The following is a 19,821-nucleotide window of genomic DNA, read 5'->3' as shown; positions in this document are numbered from 1 at the left end:
CCGCCTGTGAACTCCAGGCCAAGCGGGTATCCTTCGCTCGGCATTAGCTGACAGGGTCTAGAAGATTTGGGCTGACCTGCAACATGTAAGCCATTCCTGCTGATCCACATGAAGGCAGGTGGGGTCCTTCAAGCTACAGGACTTCACAGAAGAGGCGGCCTTTCAAGGCCTTCAAGGTTGTGGAGAAGCCTCACAGCCAGCCTTGTTTACAGTCAGCAGTCACCAGCCATTCCAGCTGCAGAGACAGGACTCTGGAGGTGGGGCCTCTTAGTTACGACCGTCTAAAGGGAGTGTCACCCTTCCCACACTAACCCAGTCACCTGCCTCTGTAAGAGCTTCTCACTCAGAAACAAAAATAAGCCAACGTCTGCTGCTGAGGAGTCAGATGAGTAAGGAGGAAGTTGTTTTTAAGAAAGGGCTAAGTAATCATTGAGGCTATCATCTTATTGATCAAGGTCCAGCCATTTGCCAAGGTATATACACATTTTATTTAAAAAAGTTTACAGTTTTCATTATACACAACTATTAAGAGGTTATAGTCAGAGGAGGCATTTGTCCTGTTGACAGAAGTGCCCACTAGATCATCACAATGCAAGGAAAGTGGTGGAAGGGAGGAGATAGGGCAAGGAAAAAATAAGCGATAAAAAGCTTAGATTTCAATTAAGGGCTGGTAAGTCCCTTTTCTCTTCAAGTATCACACAATATGTACCAAATACAATCAGTAAATAATGGCCATTTCTTCCCAAGCCCACAGCCAAGACGAGTATTTGCTGAAGTGAAGTCGTGGCCCTTCCTCAGGTGGGTGGAGACCCTGCCCGCCCAACGACGGTGAGCTCCCCCTTCCCCCAGGGGCCTCCACCCCAATCCCGGATGGAACTGCCAAGGTGTTCAGTGGCCAGAGGAAATATGAACATGGATTCAGAAGTCCAGAGAAAACGCAGGTCTTTGCGCTCAATCAGAAATGATGTGATTTTAGTCAAGAAGGCCATGAACCCGGTTAGGAAGTTGGTAAAAGGAAATGGAACTCTAACTCTTGTTAATGGCTTTCACTTTTTCTGATTGAGTCCCTAGAACGTAGAAGGGCCACGCGCCATTTAAAATCAAACACCAGTTCCCAGAAACTTGGTGTCTAGAAACTTCACCCATGAAGGCTAGCAGAGGATCTGTCTTTCATGATTCTCAGCCATAACAGGAGGCCTAATGAAAAGCAAGTGTCAGGCCAAGGCCAACGAGGGCTTCAGGGAGCATTTTGAGGAGAAAAAAAATTCCTTCGAGGGGAGACACTCCTCAGGAGCTTAGATCAGCCAGTTGGCAACGAGAACAGCTTCTGAAGTGGAAGAACGGCGTTAGGTCCTGGAGAGACATATGGCAACTTCTGAGAACGACCTTACTAGTATAAAATGCTGGTTGAAACTGCACAGTCACCTCAAGGAGGGCGACAAGATCGAAGACAAAAGAGCAAAATGCCATCGTCTCGCTTGGCTACCACGAAATGCAACCCCCCAGGCCCCGGTGCTGGGGCTGCCGGAGGGCAGCGGGCTCCGGGCTGCGGGCTGCGGCCGCCTCGCTTCTCGGTTTTGGCGAGAGCTTGAGCTCGGTCATTTGAACAGGGGCAAAGGATGGCTTGCGCTGGTCAACCACAAAAACTTCAAAAACGATGGTACACTAAGAAAGGGAGGGAAACTGCCAGAAGCAACTCTGACCTGCTACCACCACCTTTAAAAGCAAGCTTTTCTGAGGGTTATGATGGGAAACCTGGAAAAGCTTTTGGTGCCTTCTAGTACTGGATCATCGATCACTGGGGGCCAGAGTCCTCTGATTCATAGCCAGGCTTTCTGCCAGCTCCCTCTGTACCTAGAAGCATGGTCTCCTTCTCCTACCTACCTCTCCCAGGTACAGGAAGGGACAAAAAGTTAGCATAAAAAGGGATTCTGTTCAACTTATCAAAAACCAATTTCTCAGAGGAGAGGAAAAGCCCCACACACAGCCGAAAGCATGCATGGGACCAAGGTTAGTGCCCAGAAAGGATAGATTTGCACAGAATGAGAGGGTACAGAGTGATCTGGGTAGCAATTCCAGGAGCTTCCTGTGCTAACAGGGAAGCCTCATTACACCTTCATCAGACAGACTTGGATGGACAGACACACACGCACACATGCTGCAGCCATACTCAGATCCGCTTCTTAACCCCCGTGACCTCGCCCGACACGTCTTCATTTGGAAATTCCGCACCACCAGACTCCCAGTGCCAGGGCGTTCACTCCACGGCGAGCCAATGTCTTTTTCGAGAAAAAGGTATTTAGTCGGGGAGCAGAGCCATGGTTCACATACATTCCCCAAAACTTGGCTCTACTTGTTTTGTTGGTTTTGTCAAGATTAAAAGCAATTATTATTTGGACATTATTTTTTTTTGAAAGGTAATTAGAACACTATTGTTTATACAATATTGAAAAAATACAATTTTTTATTGTTTGAACTCAAACCACCACCCAGCACTTTAAAGCCTACCCTAAGTCGCACCTACAATTTAAACGGTTATAGCACAAGCAACTGCTACTTGGGCAGGTAAGCAGGTCGGACAAGGCCAGCAGAGACCCTCCCTCCCCCAAAGTAATGAGAAGACAACGCGCTAGAGAAGTTAAAGCACACCATTCCATGTTAAATAGTTAACACTACCCCTCCAACAAGCCACAAATGCTAGATAGATAACTCAGTACGGTTAACTAACCACAGCCCTACTAACTGCACTTTAAATTTTTTTTTTTTTTTTAAAGAAAACCTTTTTGCTTCATGCCCGTAATTAACATAAAATAAGTAAATTCTTTGTCTCTTATTTAGGAAAATAATCATGCTAAAAGCAAGTTGTACTTTATATAGATTTTCAAAGAAAAGATTGATTGTGCTTTTTGAATAAAAAAAGATAGGATATCTTCCAACCTCATTGACTCCAATCTTGTAGAATAGATAGCACTTCTAAACTAAAAACACACACCAGAAAGAAAAATTCAATTATCCCAGTGGGACGTTCAAGAATTGTCTTTTAGAAGGTTTCAGAATTGGCTAATTCTGCTATTGTCCTATTGGTTGTGGCAAAAAAGGGATACAGACTTGCTGTCTAAGGTTCTCCAAATTCAGTAGGTAACACACTCATATCTGAAAAGAAACTCTGCCGGCAACCTGGACATATGGTGAGCTGAGTAAACATTTGATTAGCAGGCATTTTAAACTGTCTGATTTCCTCTTTAACACATACAGGAGAGAATATATTTTTCCTTCAACACCTGTTCTACTGCATCGTATTTCTGAACTCTTTCCTCCTATTCAGTCACGCTCTGAAAAAAGTGGTTTGTTTTTCCCGCGTACAGTCCCTTTGGGTACAAGGACCTTTATTTGTTCCAATTATTACTCATTTTAAATTTAGAATGTGTGTTGGGTCTAAAATACCCATTTCCCACTCCCACAAGCAGATGATGACCAGGCTGCTGCCTGCCAAGAGCAGAAGGGAAAACAAAACCAAAAACATGAATGAGAGTACCCGGGCCACCAGTCGGGTCTTCTTGCCGAGTCTAATGGTCCACTGAGCGGCTGTCCAAGGAGGCCATCTCTTGGGAGGTGAAGATTAAATTTGCAACCTAAGCACAATTCACACACACACACACCATTTAAAAAAAAAAAAACAGAACAACAACAACAACAAAACTGGAAAGGAAAGGAGGGGGCGGGGGGAAAAGCTCCAACCCGAACAAAAACACCCACAACCACCCTCAAATTTAAAGCTCTTAGTCCAGGGTAGCAGTCTCAAAGTGGCCAATAGGATGGGGATGTGATTCTGCACGTGCTGGATGAGATGAACACCTTCCAGTCACTTTACTCCTCCTGTCCTGTCCTTCCCCTCAAAAAGGTATGGATTACAAGCTCTAGCCCAAGAAAAAGAATCAGGTTCAGAAAACACTTCCAAATGGTTCTCCAAAGCAGAACACTTGTGGCTGCAGGGCCTGGTAGTGAGACAGGCAGGAATCTACATATAAAAGTACTTAAAATCCAGAGTCAAAAATTGTTTTATGTTTCAATACTCCAATTAGCTCCCTGCTTGATCCTGTTACTCCAGACACGGGGCCACCTGGGATTCACAGGGAGGAGCGGCTTGGGCTCTGACGTGGCTGGCTCTACACGCTCCCACAGCAGGCCTGGTCCTCCCCCAGCTCCTCCCGTCCATTTTGAAAAAGCACTATTCTAGCATCACATCCAAGAGCTGGTTGGTTTGGTTTGTTTCTTTGGAACCATCAATAAAAGAAGCAACTTTTTTCCTGTTATTTTTACTCATGTCTATCTATCAGAGCGGCTATTTCTTTTGACAGTTCAGTAGCACACAGGCTGACTTGGCCAAATGGACTTATGAATGCATGCATTCCGACCGCATATTGCTACCAAAATGGAATGTGGGAATATGCTATGCACCTCAGGTTGAGAAATGACCAAGAAATCAAGATCTAAAGGGTGATATATAATATATATATATCAATGCTATTATTCATAAAAACCTTGTTTAGTAATAAAAAAAATTGCTTTGTTTAAATATGAATATTATAGTCTGCTTCTCATGGTTAGGAAATAATAGTCTTTCTGAAAAGCAGGTGCTTTTCCTACTACAACTCCATATCCTGGGCCTCGTCTTCCGAAAAGTCAGACATAGAACTCTCCGACGAGCTGTCGCCGGTGCCCTCCTCCTGCTCTTTCAGCGCCTCCTCCGTTGCGTATTTCTGGATGTACTCTGCACAGGGGGCAGGGGTAAAAAAAACCAGAGGCTGTGAGCAGGCAGGCATGGGCTTCAGTGACCCCCAAAGCTGGCAAAGGCCCAGGCAAGCTCGAGCCTTCCTTACCTGACGGGGCTGGTCCCAGAAGCTAAGGGGAAAACCCCACGCAAGACGTCTCTGGAGCTCATGCATTTTGCCCCCTTAGTAAGAGGCAAAGCAGAACATCTGATTTGCAGGGCAGCAGATACATATTGCACCTCTAGCCCAGAACTCCCCTGGGCCATCACCTCCCAGGTGGATGTGTACGAGGCAGCCGGCCACCCTGGGCCTTGGCTTCGAGGCACGGGGAAGCCAGCAGGCGTCCAGGACAGTGTCTGGCGTGAACCAGCCTCCAGTTCAGCCGCCAAGCCACCCTCACTCTTGCCTTGGTGGTATGGCCGCGCTCCTCCAAACTCACAGGACTGGGTAAGTGTGAACCCTGTACTTTCTTCTTCTTCTTTTTTTTTTAAAGATTTTATTTATTTATTTGACAGAGAGATAGAGAGCACAAGTAGGCAGAGCGGCAGGCAGAGGGAGAGGGAGAAGCAGACTCCCCGCGGAGCAGGGAGCCCGATGCGGGGCTCGATCCCAGGACCCTGGGATCATGACTTGAGCTGAAGGCAGATGCTTAACCGACTGAGCCACCCAGGCGCCCCCCTGTACTTTCTTCTTATCTCTATGTTAATAAAACTATTCACCCTCCCAGGTAGAACAGGACTAGTTATGATTCCATAGTAATTTATAAGGAAATCCCCCATCATTTTTAGACTTGCATTTATGTAATTACAGTCAGCCCAGATCTATTATTTTAGGAATAGATTTTAGTCTAAACAGATCCTGCCTGTCAGGTTTTTGAAGCAGCTGGTGCAAACAGTCTCTCAATCTGCTCAGGAATGAGCTGCTATCTGGAGACACAGTGAGCCTGAGTCACTTTACCATCTATTATTTACCTGAAGATTTATGCAGCTACAGCCTAGGCTGGATCTGCTGGCTGGAAGAAAATTTTAAGAACTGCTGAACAAACAAACTTGTTCCTAAAACTCTAAGTGCATACTGTTTTTCAGTAAATAGCCAAGAGACAAAACAGAAACCTATTCAGAGTGCCAGCCGGAGAGAAACACATCCTCACGTCCTTATGCTTTGTTTTTCCTCCTATGGAGTCACAGGGACTGAATACAAGAGTAAGAGAAGGAAAATGGCCAAATGAGCCTGCCAAATTGGAATAATATAACACAGGGGCCTAGCAAAGAATATTTTTGATATACTTAAAGGGCTGTTTATTTATTTATTTATTTTAAAAGATTTTATTTGAGAGGAGCACGAATGGAGGAGAGGGGCAGAGGGAGCAGCAGACTCCCCACTGAGCAGGGAGCCCGATGAGGGACTCAATCCCAGGACCCCGGGATCACAACCCGAGCTGAAGGCAGATGCTCAACTGACTGAGCTACCCAGGCACCCCTAAAGGTGTTTTTTTTGAAGTCTTTTGGGGCATTCTTAGGTCCAGCTTTTCTTTTCTTTTTTTTTTTTTTTTAAGATTTTATTTATTTGAGGGGCGCCTGGGTGGCTCAGTTGGTTAAGCGACTGCCTTCGGCTCAGGTCATGATCCTGGAGTCACAGGATCGAGTCCCGCATTGGGCTCCCTGCTCAGCAGGGAGTCTGCTTCTCCCTCTGACCCTCCCCCCTCTCATGCTCTCTCTCTCTCATCCTCTCTCTCAAGTAAATAAATAAAATCTTTATAAAAAAAAAAAAAAGATTTTATTTATTTGACAGAGAGATAGAGACAGCGAGAGAGGGAACACAAGCAGGGTGAGTGGGAGAGGGAGAAGCAGGCTTCCCACCGAGCAGGGAGCCCAATGCGAGGGGCTCGATCCCAGGACCCTGGGATCATGACCTGAGCTGAAGGCAGATGCTTAACGACTGAGCCACCCAGGCGCTCCCCCAAAGGGTTGTTTTAAAAGAAAAAAAAAAAAGGAACAAAGAGAAAGAATATGTGACGGAGACTACATGTGGCCGAATCTGGCCCTTTACAGAAAAAGTTTACAGACTTCTGACTTAGAATCCTACAAATTCATTATAATGAAGTTTTAGGCGGAGATGAGATTCCAAAAGCTCCTGATTAGATAAGAACTTACCTGAATTTACCTTTTGGAGAGAAATGTTTATTACAGTCCCAGAAATGCTATTTTTACCCTCTAATGGGTCAGCTACTTTGCTGCATTTGTAGAAAGAAGTTGCTGCACTTCGACACTTCTCTCTGACACTGTAAGGTGATACTATTAGTCCTCTTTAGTATATTCGAGGAAATAAATAGTTTTTTTTTTTTTTTTTTTTTTTTTAAAGATTTTGTTTATTTATTTGACAGAGGGAGATACACAGCGAGAGAGAGAACACAAGCAGGGGGAGTGGGAGAGGGAGAAGCAGGCTTCCCGCAGAGCAGGGAGCCCGATGTGGGGCTCGATCCCAGGACTCCGGGATCATGACCTGAGCCGAAGGCAGACGCTTAACGACTGAGCCACCCAGGCGCCACCGGAAATAAATAGTTTTAACTGCTTAGCTTACTAGGAAAAGACCTTGCAGGAGACAGAAAAATGAAGAACAAGGTCATTCATGAGCAGGAGACAGATGCAGATAAAAGCAGTTAGCTGCCCAGTGCCATCGGAGGGAAGCATGGAGGAAGGGCCTCTGGCCTCTGAGAGCCGGGAAGGCAGGCACATCTGCGCTGACCCTTGAAGAAGTCTCAGCCGCAGCACAGGACACGCCATTCCATGCGAAAGGCACAGCCTCGCCAAAAGCACATGGCAGGGGGCGCCTGGGGGGCTCAGTCGGTTAAGCATCTGCCTTCGGCTCAGGTCATGATCCCAGGGTCCTGGGATCGAGCCCCACATCGGGCTCCCTGCTCAGGCGGAGTCTGCTTCTCCCTCTCCCTCTGCCTGCTGCTCCCCCTGCTCGTGCTCTCTCTCAAATAAATAAAAAAATCTTTAAAAAAAAAAAAAAAAAGCACAGGTGAGAAGGACGTGGCCAGTATGTCAGAACTACATTTGTATCTGAAGCAAATAAAGCAAAATGTATAGGTCTTGCTGTAGTTTGATGGTGAGTATACGGTTAAGTTAATCTCTAGGCTGAAACTTTCCCTAAGGAAGGGAATATAGTTGGGTATCTGAAATTCATCCAATGTGATGGTCACATATTGCTCCATCTAGGAGTAAAGGCAAAGATGGAGCTCACACAAAGTGAGAGAAAGCCGTGAACGGCAGGTACGATGCCGCCCCAACAATATCTTTAGACAGCTCACTGGTGCCCATCCCACAGGCAGCTCCTATCTACATGATAAAAAACATCAAAAAAATGGGAAAGCTGACGAAAATCCATGGTAAGAAAGGTTACATACGCTGACCTGTGAGGCTAGCTACAGAAATGTCTGGTAGCAGCTTGGGAGGGAGTTCCCACATCTAGACACGTTTTTGGACATCACCTACCTGCAGGGAATTATCTAAAGCAGTGAGGGGCGAATCAGCTCCCCAAGTGGTGTGGGAGGGTGAGGGAGGGCTGAATGACTGAGACTCTTGAGAGAATGACCACGTTTGGGAATGGAATGAGAAAGGTTTTCAGGAAAGGAAGGGGCAAAATACGAGAGCCACAAAGAAGTCAGGAAAATGGGTCTTGAGCAGGGTGCACGCGATTAGGAAGAAATGGGGTCACAGATTATCAGTAGAAGGGGGAAAACAAACTAGCAGGGGTTTAGGGCAAGGAAGTGAGAAGTTTGAAAATGACAGGAAATCAAGAGCAGGACAAAGAGGTCCTCAGGAGCAGACAGAGGCTTCTGAAAGGGGGAAGCCTCTGGCAGGCTGGGTGCAGAGGAGAACCCAGTGCTGGGAGGCAGGGGAGAATTGGGAGAACAAGCCCCCAGGCTGGGGGCCAGGGGAGCGCATCTAAACCATCAGGATAGTTCTTACAGCCCTGATTTTCACATTACTCAGGAAGACAAAATGATAGCCAACATTGACATTTCAGAAAGCTCAATTCCCTAAGCTAGAGCTTGCCATTCTAAAATAAAAATGTAGATTGGATTCCTTTTGTAACTGGTACTATAGCAGATATGTACTAAAACAGGAATAGTGCTAAATTGCTGAGGCATAATGAATGTTAAGAACTACAGAAATATGCTCCGCACGGAGATTATCTGTGGGCTGCAGACACTGTTAAGTGATTCCTGTGTCACAATTTTAATACAGTCTCATAATAGAATTTTATCTGGTTGAAACGGACTGTTCTTTTTCCCCCTTGAAATACATGTTTGGCTATACAGATATTCTGCTACATAAATTAGATTATTAATTTGCAAAAACACCTGAGACCTAAGTAAATTAATTGGAGTAGATTTATTTCTATTTTATCTCAACCAAAGTACCAAACAGTACCCTACAGAGATCAGAGAAGAATGAGAAAACCAAAGGAAAACCTCAGATGCACCTGTCTCATACTTGCACAGTTAAGAGTGAAGACCTATATATTCCAGGCTCTCGTAAATTACTTCTACTGCCACCTCTAGCAGATGGACCTCAGAAGTTGAGGCAGAAGTTGACAACCTGAACTGCTACACAGACGGGTAAGTCATGCTAACAATTAGGTAAATATGGATGCCTGCCATTTGGTAAGGAGAGTAGGCCTACTTTCATGACTTTGAATTCCTTTCCTTTCTGGTGGAATTTTATCTAGACTTTTCACTACGAAGGTTCTCAAGCACACAGAGAGGTAAAAAGGAACACCAGTAAACCGGTGTGAAGTTATAGATGTTCTTTTGAAACCACAAGTTCATGTTAATGAACTTCATGTCCCATTAGCAGGTCGGTGGTTTCAGAGTGAGAAAGGAGGTTTCTAAATGGTAAAGGATGAGAAAACTAGCTCTCCTACCACAAGCACATTTCTACCTAGCACAGCACATTTCAAGTTTTACTAGAAAACTGGGCCCTGGGGCCAGATATCTGCAGCAGACAAGAAATGTGCCCAGATGTAAACTTTCCAAAGTAAACCACTATGGGGCCAAGAAAAGAGCCAGTTGGGTATTCTTAATTCAACAGGTAAAATGATATGACAGAAAAAGTTTAAGGATAAATTTGGCATTTCCCAACTTCCAAAGTTGACAGCTTTCCTGACGGGCCAGGATGGTACTCTCTGTAAACAATGGGAGATTAGGCCTTTCATTTAATACCTCACGCTCCAGCCCCAGTTTTCTAGTTTTACAAGACAAGAGGAAGCAAATGAAGGCTAAGGTTCTTTCGGACAGGGGTCCACAGGGATTTCCGGGAGGGTCACATCCACCACCACCCAACAGGTGCCCCCCACTTTCTCATCTTTCCTTTTGCTCTTTCTCACTCCTTCTCGTCTTCCTTGCTGGGACCTTCAGCCTTCCCAAGGTGTCAATGACCCCTTGGAACTACAGGGGCTAGTGAGTTCTGCTCCAGCCCACAGACAGCGGTCTGTTTTAAGGCCTGAGAAAAATTATTAACTAAGAACGGCTTTTAATGATCAAAGCCCAATACACATATTCTGTCTCTAGGTTAAACTATTTGCCCTCTTACCTTTAATTTTCTGCTTGTATTCTTCTGGTCGGTGGAGGTACATGGCCGCAGCATCACCATTGAGAGGATCTATGGGGTTGGGATAGGCCAACAACTGGGGCAGGAAGGACTCAAATATATTGGTAAGATCTGAAAAAACAAACAGAAATACGTCATGCATGGAAAAAAACAAATTCACCTAAAATTCACTTGAATTCAGTAGTCAAAACTGCTTATCTTCCGAAATGATCAACCACATGAAGTTTTCCATAAAAGTGCTCCGTTAAATGTGATCTCTATTACATATTCTTTTCAATACCAATTTTAAAATTTAAAACTTAAAAAATAAAATAAAATTTAAAACTTAATTTTACTTTGAAGAGTCAGATAAAGGTATACCTGATACTGGCTTTCAAAGGCAATTGTCCCAATTCTAATTCACTCCATGTTCTAAACCAAGAATTCAGACATAGTACATACATTGTTGAATTAAAATGCATGCCCCCAAACTTTACAGCACTCTACATTCTTACGAGTAGTTATCTCTTAGTATTGCCTTTTTCTACAGCTTTGAAAATGCCCACTCCGAAAAGTATTCAAGCGCCAGATCTCAAGAAGAACACAATTTTATACGCCTTGATGCTTAATTCAATTCTCATCACCTTTAATGGAGGTAAATATAATCAGTTTTTTAATTCTTCTGGCTAATGAAGGTAGGAACCTACACGGGCCACTTAAAATCACAGATAATCCTAAGATTTACTGAATTTATTAACAATCATTTTCATACACATTTATCAACTCCCTTCTTGCCAGATGCAGCACAAGGTGCTGGGTATAGAGATAACATTCACACACACAGCAAAGTCAACAAGAACTCTGCAGTTACGTAGTGTTTTATAAAGGAAACAGGCCCTGCAAACCTGTAAAATAAACTACGTGTTCCCATCACTTCAGAGATGCGGTAACTTCCATTCTATTTGCTCCTCAGCAGTCAACTGTGGAATCTTAGTGCCTCCAGGCTCCTTACTTCAGTTACTCTATCATGTTTTATAGAAAAATTTCTGTTTCTGGAGGGACTGCTAAAGTATAGCAGCATAAGAACTACTCTTTCATTTATTTTGCTCTTTTAATGTATTTTTTCCCTGTTAAGAGTGAGCACTCTTAGGCAGTATTATAAATGAATGTTTGGTCAAGACACATCACTTTAGATTAGTGGTTCTCAGCCAGGGGTGATTTTGTTCCCCAGCAGACATCTTGTGATGTCTGGAGAAATTTTTGGTTGTCACACCTGGATGGGGGAGGGGGACAGGTGGATAGAGGCAGGGGTGCTGCTAAACATCCTACCATGCACAGGACAGCCCTTTGCAACAATTATCCGGGCCAAAATTCAACAGTGCTGAGGTTGAGAAATCCTGGTCTAGTTAAAAGGGGTTGACAAACTTTTTCATAAAGGACCAGAATAAATACTTTAAACCTTGTGGGCCACGTGTGGACCCTGGCCTAACAATGCAACCCTTAGCTCCGCCACCTAGCACAGAAGCACTCACAGAGAATGGGCAAACAAATGGGTGTGGCTGTGTTCCAATCAAACTTTATATACAAAACCAGGCAAACTATGTTTGTCACCCTCTGCTTTGGAAAACCCCACGAGGAACCGTCAGCTCTTCCCTGTCAGTGTAAGGCTTCCTTAATGGTCGGGGTGAGCAGCAGGAGAGTAAGCCAGAGCTGCACTGTTTAACAGAACTTTCTGCATGATGAAAATGTTCTATATCTGCACTGTCCAGTATGGCAGCTGCTGGCCACATGTGGCTATGGACAGACACACGAGGGCTGGTGTGACTGAAGAACTGAAATTTTTTGTTTTATTTAATTCTAATTTACACTGAAATAAGGACACATGGCTAGATCTCATATTAGACAGCTCAGGTCTAGCCAGTAATGTCACGGAGAATCACACGACAGCCGGCTCAGTCCTGTTCCCACGCACCAGGTCTTGACGCAAAGCAGGTCTACCTTGAGCCCCAAGTAACGGAGACTTGGTGGCATTACATGGACAGGAGCCATTTCACCTTTGTAAGGCTAACTTCCCAAAGAACTATGTTATAGTAAGATTCCCATGTACCAGGAAATAAATGCAGAGATTCCTAATCAAAAAAGCAAAACAAAAATAATCTTCCAAGATAACCCCAATCACGTTGTAAGATTTTCACTGCCGTTTTACTTACAATTTTTTTTTTTTTTTTAAAGATTTTATTCATTTATTTGACAGACAGTGAGAGAGGGAACACAAGCAGGGGGGAGTGGGAGAGGGAGAAGCAGGCTTCCCGCCGAGCAGAGAGCCCGATGCGGGGCTCGATCCCAGGAAGGAAGCAACATATTCAACAAACCAGTAATTATTCATGGTCCAAAACCACTTAAAACTACTCAAAGGCTAAAGAATAGTTAAAAAAATACTTATACTCTAATGTTGGGGGATAAAGTCTACAAAATGGTAATTACTATGTACAGTACATGTACATAAGATGATCCATATACGTCAAGGTAATATGCTTGCGATTTCTACTTTTCACACATCAAGGGACACTTTTGCTTTTTTTTACCTTTAAAAATAGCATTTTCCTATGAATATGTCCTTTCTAGTTTCGCATGTTTGAAATATTTACATAAAACATAAGTCTAAAAAAATCAAGGTAAATAAATTCAGAAGAAAAAAAACAAGGGTGTGGAAGTTTTACAAACTCAACATGATCTGGGAGCAGGAAAGAGTTAACAAGAGTTAATTAACACTAATAATTACAGCAACAGGAATGGCAGAAGTGACAGCTGTGCGCTTACAAAGCCCTCGCTACAAGCCAGGCCCCTGTAAGCACTTTACATGTACACTCAGTTTCACTACAGCCAACGAGCTAGGTACCATTACCATCTCCATTTGGCATATGGGGGAAACTGAGGCACAGAGAGGTTAGGTAACTCGTCCAAGGAGCTGGGTTTCAATCCTGGGCTTATCCACCATGCTGCCTCTGTCAACAGATGAAATGAGCACTGTCTAAATTTTCATGAAGGCACAAGCTACTTACATCTTGGCACTGAAATTGCATATCCTCAGAGATGGCCCCCTCCCCCTCACCCCGGAAAGTCTTCCTTTCTCCCAAGTTTAAGGCCAACAGGATGATCTCTAAGCAGAGAATGTTAAGGGATTTCTGTGGCTGAACTGTCTGATACTTCACAGAGGCCATGTGTTGCTTTCAAGCAGCTAAACCACAGAGAAGTAGCCCATGGCTGTTCACAGATACCCACACGTAGTGACCTGGGAGTTCTCCTGTCGTTTCAGCATTCCAGGTGCTACTCAAAAACATTAGCAGAGGAATATTCCTATCAAGCAACAACAAAAACCTTTAAAACACACACACACCCGCCAAAGTATAGGTTTTAGTTTCTTTAAGTAATGTGAAGAAGTGCTTTAGGACCTGAGAAATATGGCAGACAAGGTGTTTTATAAGTAGGTGTCTTCTGTGTTCCGAGGAGGGATTTTTATACCCTTTCCTCACTACTTGTAAGTTTTTAAGCTGCCAGTAAGTGGCTCTGTCTAGGTATTTGTTCCCAACAAGTAAAAGAACCTTAATAATTTGTTCTACCTTCCTATGTCTCTCTTCTGATCCATGTTATGGATGTGCTGAGTCACACCTGTAAAACAGAAGAGCAGTAAAGGAAAAGTACACAGCCCAGTTCTGGGCAAAGAAGGTAGCATTTGAAGACCAGGATGTCGTGGCTATGGCCATTTTATTTTTTATTTTTAGATTTTATTTATTTGAAAGAGAGACAGAACGAGCAGGGGGTGGGGGAGGGAGAGGCAGACGCCCCGCCGAGCAGGGAGCCCAACGTGGGGCTTGATCCCAGGACCCTGAGATCATGACCCGAGCAGAAGGCAGACGCTTAACTAACTGAGCCAGCCAGGTACCCCTGCTATGGCCATCTGTAAAGCAGTTAACTTACAGCCCTGAGAGTGGCTAACAGAGTATTTACTACTGAGAGGGTCCTCTCCAAGGAAACATCTCTCAAAAGTTGCAGATAAAGGGCGCCTGGGTGGCTCAGTCGTTAAGCGTCCACCTTCAGCTCGGGTCATGATCCGAGGATCCTGGGATCGAGCCCCACATCGGGCTCCCTGCTCAGCGGGAAGCCTGCTTCTCCCTCTCCCACTCCCCCTGCTTGTGTTCCTGCTCTATCTGCTATCTTTCTGTCAAATAAATAAAATCTTAAAAAAAAAAAATGCTTTAAAAAAAAAGTGGCAGATAAAAATCTTCTTTCAAGATAAATGTTGACAGAAGAAACTTAAACTGCGCACCTGGGTGGCTCATTCAGTTAAGCATCTGCCTTCCGCTCACGTCATGATCTCAGCGTCCTGGGATCGGAGCCCCATGTTGGGCTCACTGCTCAGCGGGGAGTCTGCTTTTCCCTCTCCCTGTGCCCCTTCCCCTGCTCGTGCTCCCACACTCCCTCTCTCAAATAAATAAACAACAAAAAAAGAAGAAACCTAAACTGTAAACCGGAAGTGAAATAAAGATACTCGCCTTTGGAAAAATCCATCATAAAATGGTATAATTTCCCCTAGAATTATTAATAATAGTAATAAAATACCAACATCTCTCAGTTCAAGTCTTTTAAAAAATATTAATCTTCCACTTTTTGAAAGGGAGAGAACCAGACACACAGAATAACCCAATCTCGAGATTATAGTCAGCTGGTTCCATTACTGGCTGCCTTAGTTTTTAAAGGAAATCCAAAGATCCCTGAGAAGTACGGTTTATGATGAGCAAACAGCTCTTACTTTTTGCTTTGGACTAAATCAGCACTTACAAAAATGCAGTCCATTAAGCCTGATTCTTCAGCCTGATCTTACAATATTAATATTAACAATATTACAACACTCATTCCTCAGTTTAGGCACTTCAACTAATAATTTATATTCATATTTAATTTTTAAAAACACTCAAATCATACTGATCTCTCATCAAAAGCAGCACCATTTACCCCCTTCAGTCCAGAGCAATGGTTCCTAGTAAGTCTAGATCCTCGCTGTTTGTCTATCAGAATTACCTGTGGAGTTTTTTCAAAACCTGCATGCTGAGGCCTCATTACCTACCCCACGGCCTCTGGCTTAGGACAGACTGGCATCCGTGTGTGTAGAACTGCACAGCCAGGAAATGCTCCCTACTCTACCCCCAGGACAAACGGGAAGAGGGCTATTTGCCTGCGGGTTCTCTGAAAATGCTCAGGACTCTCAACTAAGCTGCCCGGAGTGTGTAGTGGAGCCACTCCCCGAGCCCTTCCGCGTGCCTTCCTGCACTCTGCTGTCACCCTCACTTCCTCCAGGTGGAGGTATTGCAAACTAAAGGTAGGAGAAAGTGGATCCATTTTCAAGGGGCATTATCGGGCTGCTTTAGAGTGTAGGAGGCAGTGAGATATCACCTAACACACTGTAGACATCGGGCAGAGCAAATTCCATTAGACTGAACTGTTTCCAGCAAAAGTGGTAAACAACAGATGGGAAACCTAGAAGACCGCAAGTCTAATCTCAGGCCTTCCACTGACTTGCTCTTTGACCTTGGGCAGGTCTCTTCCTCTCTGCATCTCAATTTCTTCATCTGCAAAAAAGAGAAGTATAATACTGCAGTTCCTTACAAGGAAGAATTTACACATTACTAAAAAGGACTATAAAATAGGCTTCATATGGCATCAAAGGACTAGACTCAAATATTCAAAAAAAAATATGCCACCTTCTTAAGAGTAGAAATTTCAGCTACCTTGTATACCTCAAAGAATACATGTTAATTAAAATGAGTCACACTGAAAAAAAAAAAAGCACCAATTCTTAAAGTAAAGCCACCCTACTCCAGGTGACTCACAAAAAGATGGTACATGGCTTAAAGGAAAAAACACAGGAGGGGATGAATCACAGATCATGGTTTATTCTTGGCTGTTTATAAACCACTGACCATAAGTTATTTCTTCTTCCTCTATTTCCTGTGAACGTTAAAGTGGGAATTTTGGTAAAGCATGCTGTTACCTTCAGGTTAAAGCCCTATGGATGCCCAGAGCTTGACGTGGCCTGTTCCACCAGGAACTGTAATTACCAGGCAGGCAGTCACCCCAGAGGCTTTAACTTGCATAATATTTATCTGTTTTTCAGATTTAACACCCAAAATGCTATAACTTAGAAACCACCACCATCACACAGTACAGTCATGGCTAGGGGCTGAGTCATCAAAGCCACTGCCCCTCTCCTCAAAGGCCACCTATCCCACTCCCCGAGATGCCCCAATGCCCTGGGTTCCTTCCTTTTAAAGCCAAACAAACAGAAAAACTTGCTTGGCAAGACATTCACCTGCACAGCAGTGTGAATTCTGTGGTGTTCATAATGTAAGCAGGAGCTTCATTTACTCTTACTCTGGGAAGCTCATTTACAATTTTAAAGAAGCAAGTCTATGTTGATAACTACCAAATCTTTCTAATTGGTCCTTTGTATTTCTGGTCTTATTGAATTTGACATACCTAAAATTATTTCCCTGAAAACCTAATCTTTTCTCCTAATATCTAGGTAGACTCCAACACCCTTGTCCCTAGGCTCCAAACCTCTGGAAGGACTTTGATTAGGCTTTCTCCTTTATTCCATGTACTCAGTTGGTTTTCTAGACTCACTACTTGGTTTTCTTTAGTTTTTTAAAGATTTTATTTATTTGACAGAGAGAGAGAGCACAAGTCGGGAGAGGAGCAGAGGGAGAGGGAGAAGCAGACTCCCCGCTGAGCAGGAGGCCGACGAGGGACTCGATCCCAGGACCCTGGGATCATGACCTGAGCCGAAGGCAGCCACCTAACTGACTGAGCCACTCAGGCGCCCCCAGACTCACTACTTGTCCTAACAAAATGTCTCTAGTTCCTTTTCTGTTTTCCCTGGCATGTAATTACACCAAGCCCAACGTACCATTCCACCTCAGATCAGGGCCTGGCCTTCCAGGCTCCACACTCTTGCCTCTGCAATCAGAGAAAGCGTCCTTAAAACAACTGCTCAGGTCATTTCCCATCAAGAGCAAGTTCCTCTTGTTTTCCTTCAAAACTCTTCATATTCCAGAAGCATGCTATCCAAACAAACTTAGAGTTCACTGGCCCCCTCCCCTATGATGGAGGACCCCTGGCTTCTCAAGTCGAGATTCACTGTGCCAGCCACAACTCAAGGTATTTACCTGTTCCATAATTCAACAGGGAGCAGGGCTGAGAGGAAGAAAATAAAAGTCCTACTCATAATTAGGTAAAAAGATAGAGAAAAAAAAAATCACAAATTTTTGATTCTAGTGGTCTAGACCTAATGATTCTCTAGGACTTACACAGATCTTCTCTGTGGACTTCCGGCCATTATGGTTGAAGCTAATGGCTAAATAGTTGGAATCACTTGAGAATTTCAACCATGTTATTCATATCCTTGATTTAGCAGAGAAAAATCAGCTGCTGACCTTTCAAAACCCCACTAATTGACTTTTGCTCATCTTATAAGCAATTGTAATTAATCCATCATGAAATGCAAAGTCATACATTTACAATATGTATTCAAAATAAAACCAACCATAAAATTCCATTTCATTCATTCAACTTTTTTTTTTTCTTTTTAGGAGGGGGAGGAGGTATCTATTAGATGTATTAAAAAATACATGTGAATATACACGTAGTCAAATTTTTGTAAGATTGAAATGGCAAATAAATTTCCAGATTTCCTTCAGTTAATAATTTTGGTTAACTAACAGATGTTTACTTTTCCACTCTTCTACTAGCTCTCTCAGAAGTTGGAATATTAATAATGGATTTTTCAATTTCTCCTGTTTACAGTCTGTGAACACTAAAAAAAGTGAAATTCTACCCTCACAAATGAGGAGTCAGAAACCTTTATTTCCTCAACCTGAGGAATGGCATTTCATGTGACCAAGCAGTTGTTCTGTGTGAAGGACTTGGTAAGCAGGGGCCCTAAAAGGTGACAGACATCTTGAGGAAAACTTCAAAAGAGCTGGTCAGGAGGAATGCCCTCATATAGGTAGGTGGACTTGCAAGAAGAGATGGCTTTGAAATTTAAAAATAACATTCTCTAAAATAACTAACTGGAATCCAACTTCAATAAGGAAAGCCTAATCCCATAGCAGACCCCCACAAAGACTTCCTGTGGTCCTGTGGCACAGAACCAGCTAGCCACAAGGCTTGCCACGCCATATTTAGTTTACTGAAGGCTGACACGCTGCTAATGGAATAATATATCAAGCCACCAATCTGCTGGAGGATAAATTCAAGAATGTATCCAATTGCTTAACTGAGAGGGTCTTCTGTGTTTCTGTGTGGATAAAATATATAAGAAGTCTGAATTCATCAGATTCATAAATGTTCTCAGGTTAGTCCATGAGAGGCTCCATGCCCAGTGTGGAGCCCAACGTGGGGCTTGAACTCACAACCCTGAATCAAGACCTGAGCCGAGACCAAGAGTCAAATGCTTAATTGACTGAGACACCCAGGCATCCCCATGGGTATCTTTTAAAAGACAGAGTAAGATCTTACGAAGAGGGTCGTGCAAGCAAAAAACAAACACAACTCCCTCCTCACACCTTTCAAAAAAAAAAAATGGACTGCAATTAGTAGGAATTAATAAGAATTAGTAAACACTCAAAGAATTTTTGCAATATGACTGATAGACTTAAATCTCACTAGAGGTAGCATTACAATTTTTAAGTATTCCAAGGTAAACACAGGCATTTTTGTTCTATGTCAGAAAGGGCAAGGTCAAAGACATAGGGCACTAAAACCTGGAGGAATACCAGATTCATTCCGCTAAGTGCCAGATCACCAGGCCACCAACCAGAGGTGTGTAGTTACAGAACATGGAACATGTTAAAGCACTCCGCCAAACTTAGAAAATCTTCTCCCATGCACTGCAGCTCCCTCCCCTGAAGTACTTCACCTGTAGAGATCTGCAGAGCAGAATGAATGCTGCACAGAGATGAGAAGGAAGAAAACAGGCTCCTGTTCCCCCCAAAGCCATTCCCTTGTTGCCTTGCTGGTCTCACACACCCCTGCCTCACTCAGATGCTCTTTAGAGGCCGTTCATCCTAATTCAGACCTGGTATGACCCTGCTTACCTCCAAAGACTGCCAGCTAAAACACAGGAATAGGATTTGTTATTAACTTTCCAGAAATAAGGGCAGTTAATGTACAATGAGCTAGCTGGTACTCTAAAGTTTTAATTACTAGACAATAATTTAGTTTGTCTTTAACATTAGAAAAGATACTTCATGCAATTACAAGTAAGTGGCCACACCTGGCAAAGACTTTGCCTATACACAGTGATCACAAGCAAGTGAAGAGAAAAACACATCCACACCCTCACGACTGAGCCCTGAGACTACAGCGCAAAGAAGGTAGAACACAGCTGTGGCTGT

The 19,821-nt window shown here is 43.6% G+C and overlaps 1 protein-coding gene across 3 annotated transcripts in view; it reads right to left on the bottom strand.

Moving 5' to 3' along the window:
• Positions 1-469: 469 nt before the first annotated feature.
• Positions 470-19,821, bottom strand: part of UBE2H (ubiquitin conjugating enzyme E2 H) — a 107,491-nt gene continuing 88,139 nt past the window's right edge. For all 3 annotated transcript variants that reach the window (XM_032401578.1, XM_032401579.1, XM_032401580.1), the window contains 2 exons: positions 10,373-10,501; positions 470-4,771 (listed from right to left, as the gene is read on the bottom strand). In XM_032401578.1, the coding sequence (XP_032257469.1) occupies positions 4,647-4,771; positions 10,373-10,501 (254 nt within the window). In that variant the 3' untranslated portion in view covers positions 470-4,646. The remainder of the gene's footprint in view (positions 4,772-10,372; positions 10,502-19,821) is intronic.

The sequence above is a fragment of the Phoca vitulina genome, unplaced genomic scaffold (genome assembly GCF_004348235.1).
Source record: "Phoca vitulina isolate PV1807 unplaced genomic scaffold, GSC_HSeal_1.0 scaffold4, whole genome shotgun sequence".
Classification (NCBI taxonomy): Eukaryota; Metazoa; Chordata; class Mammalia; order Carnivora; family Phocidae; genus Phoca; species Phoca vitulina.
This window is presented reverse-complemented; position numbering and strand designations above follow the sequence as displayed.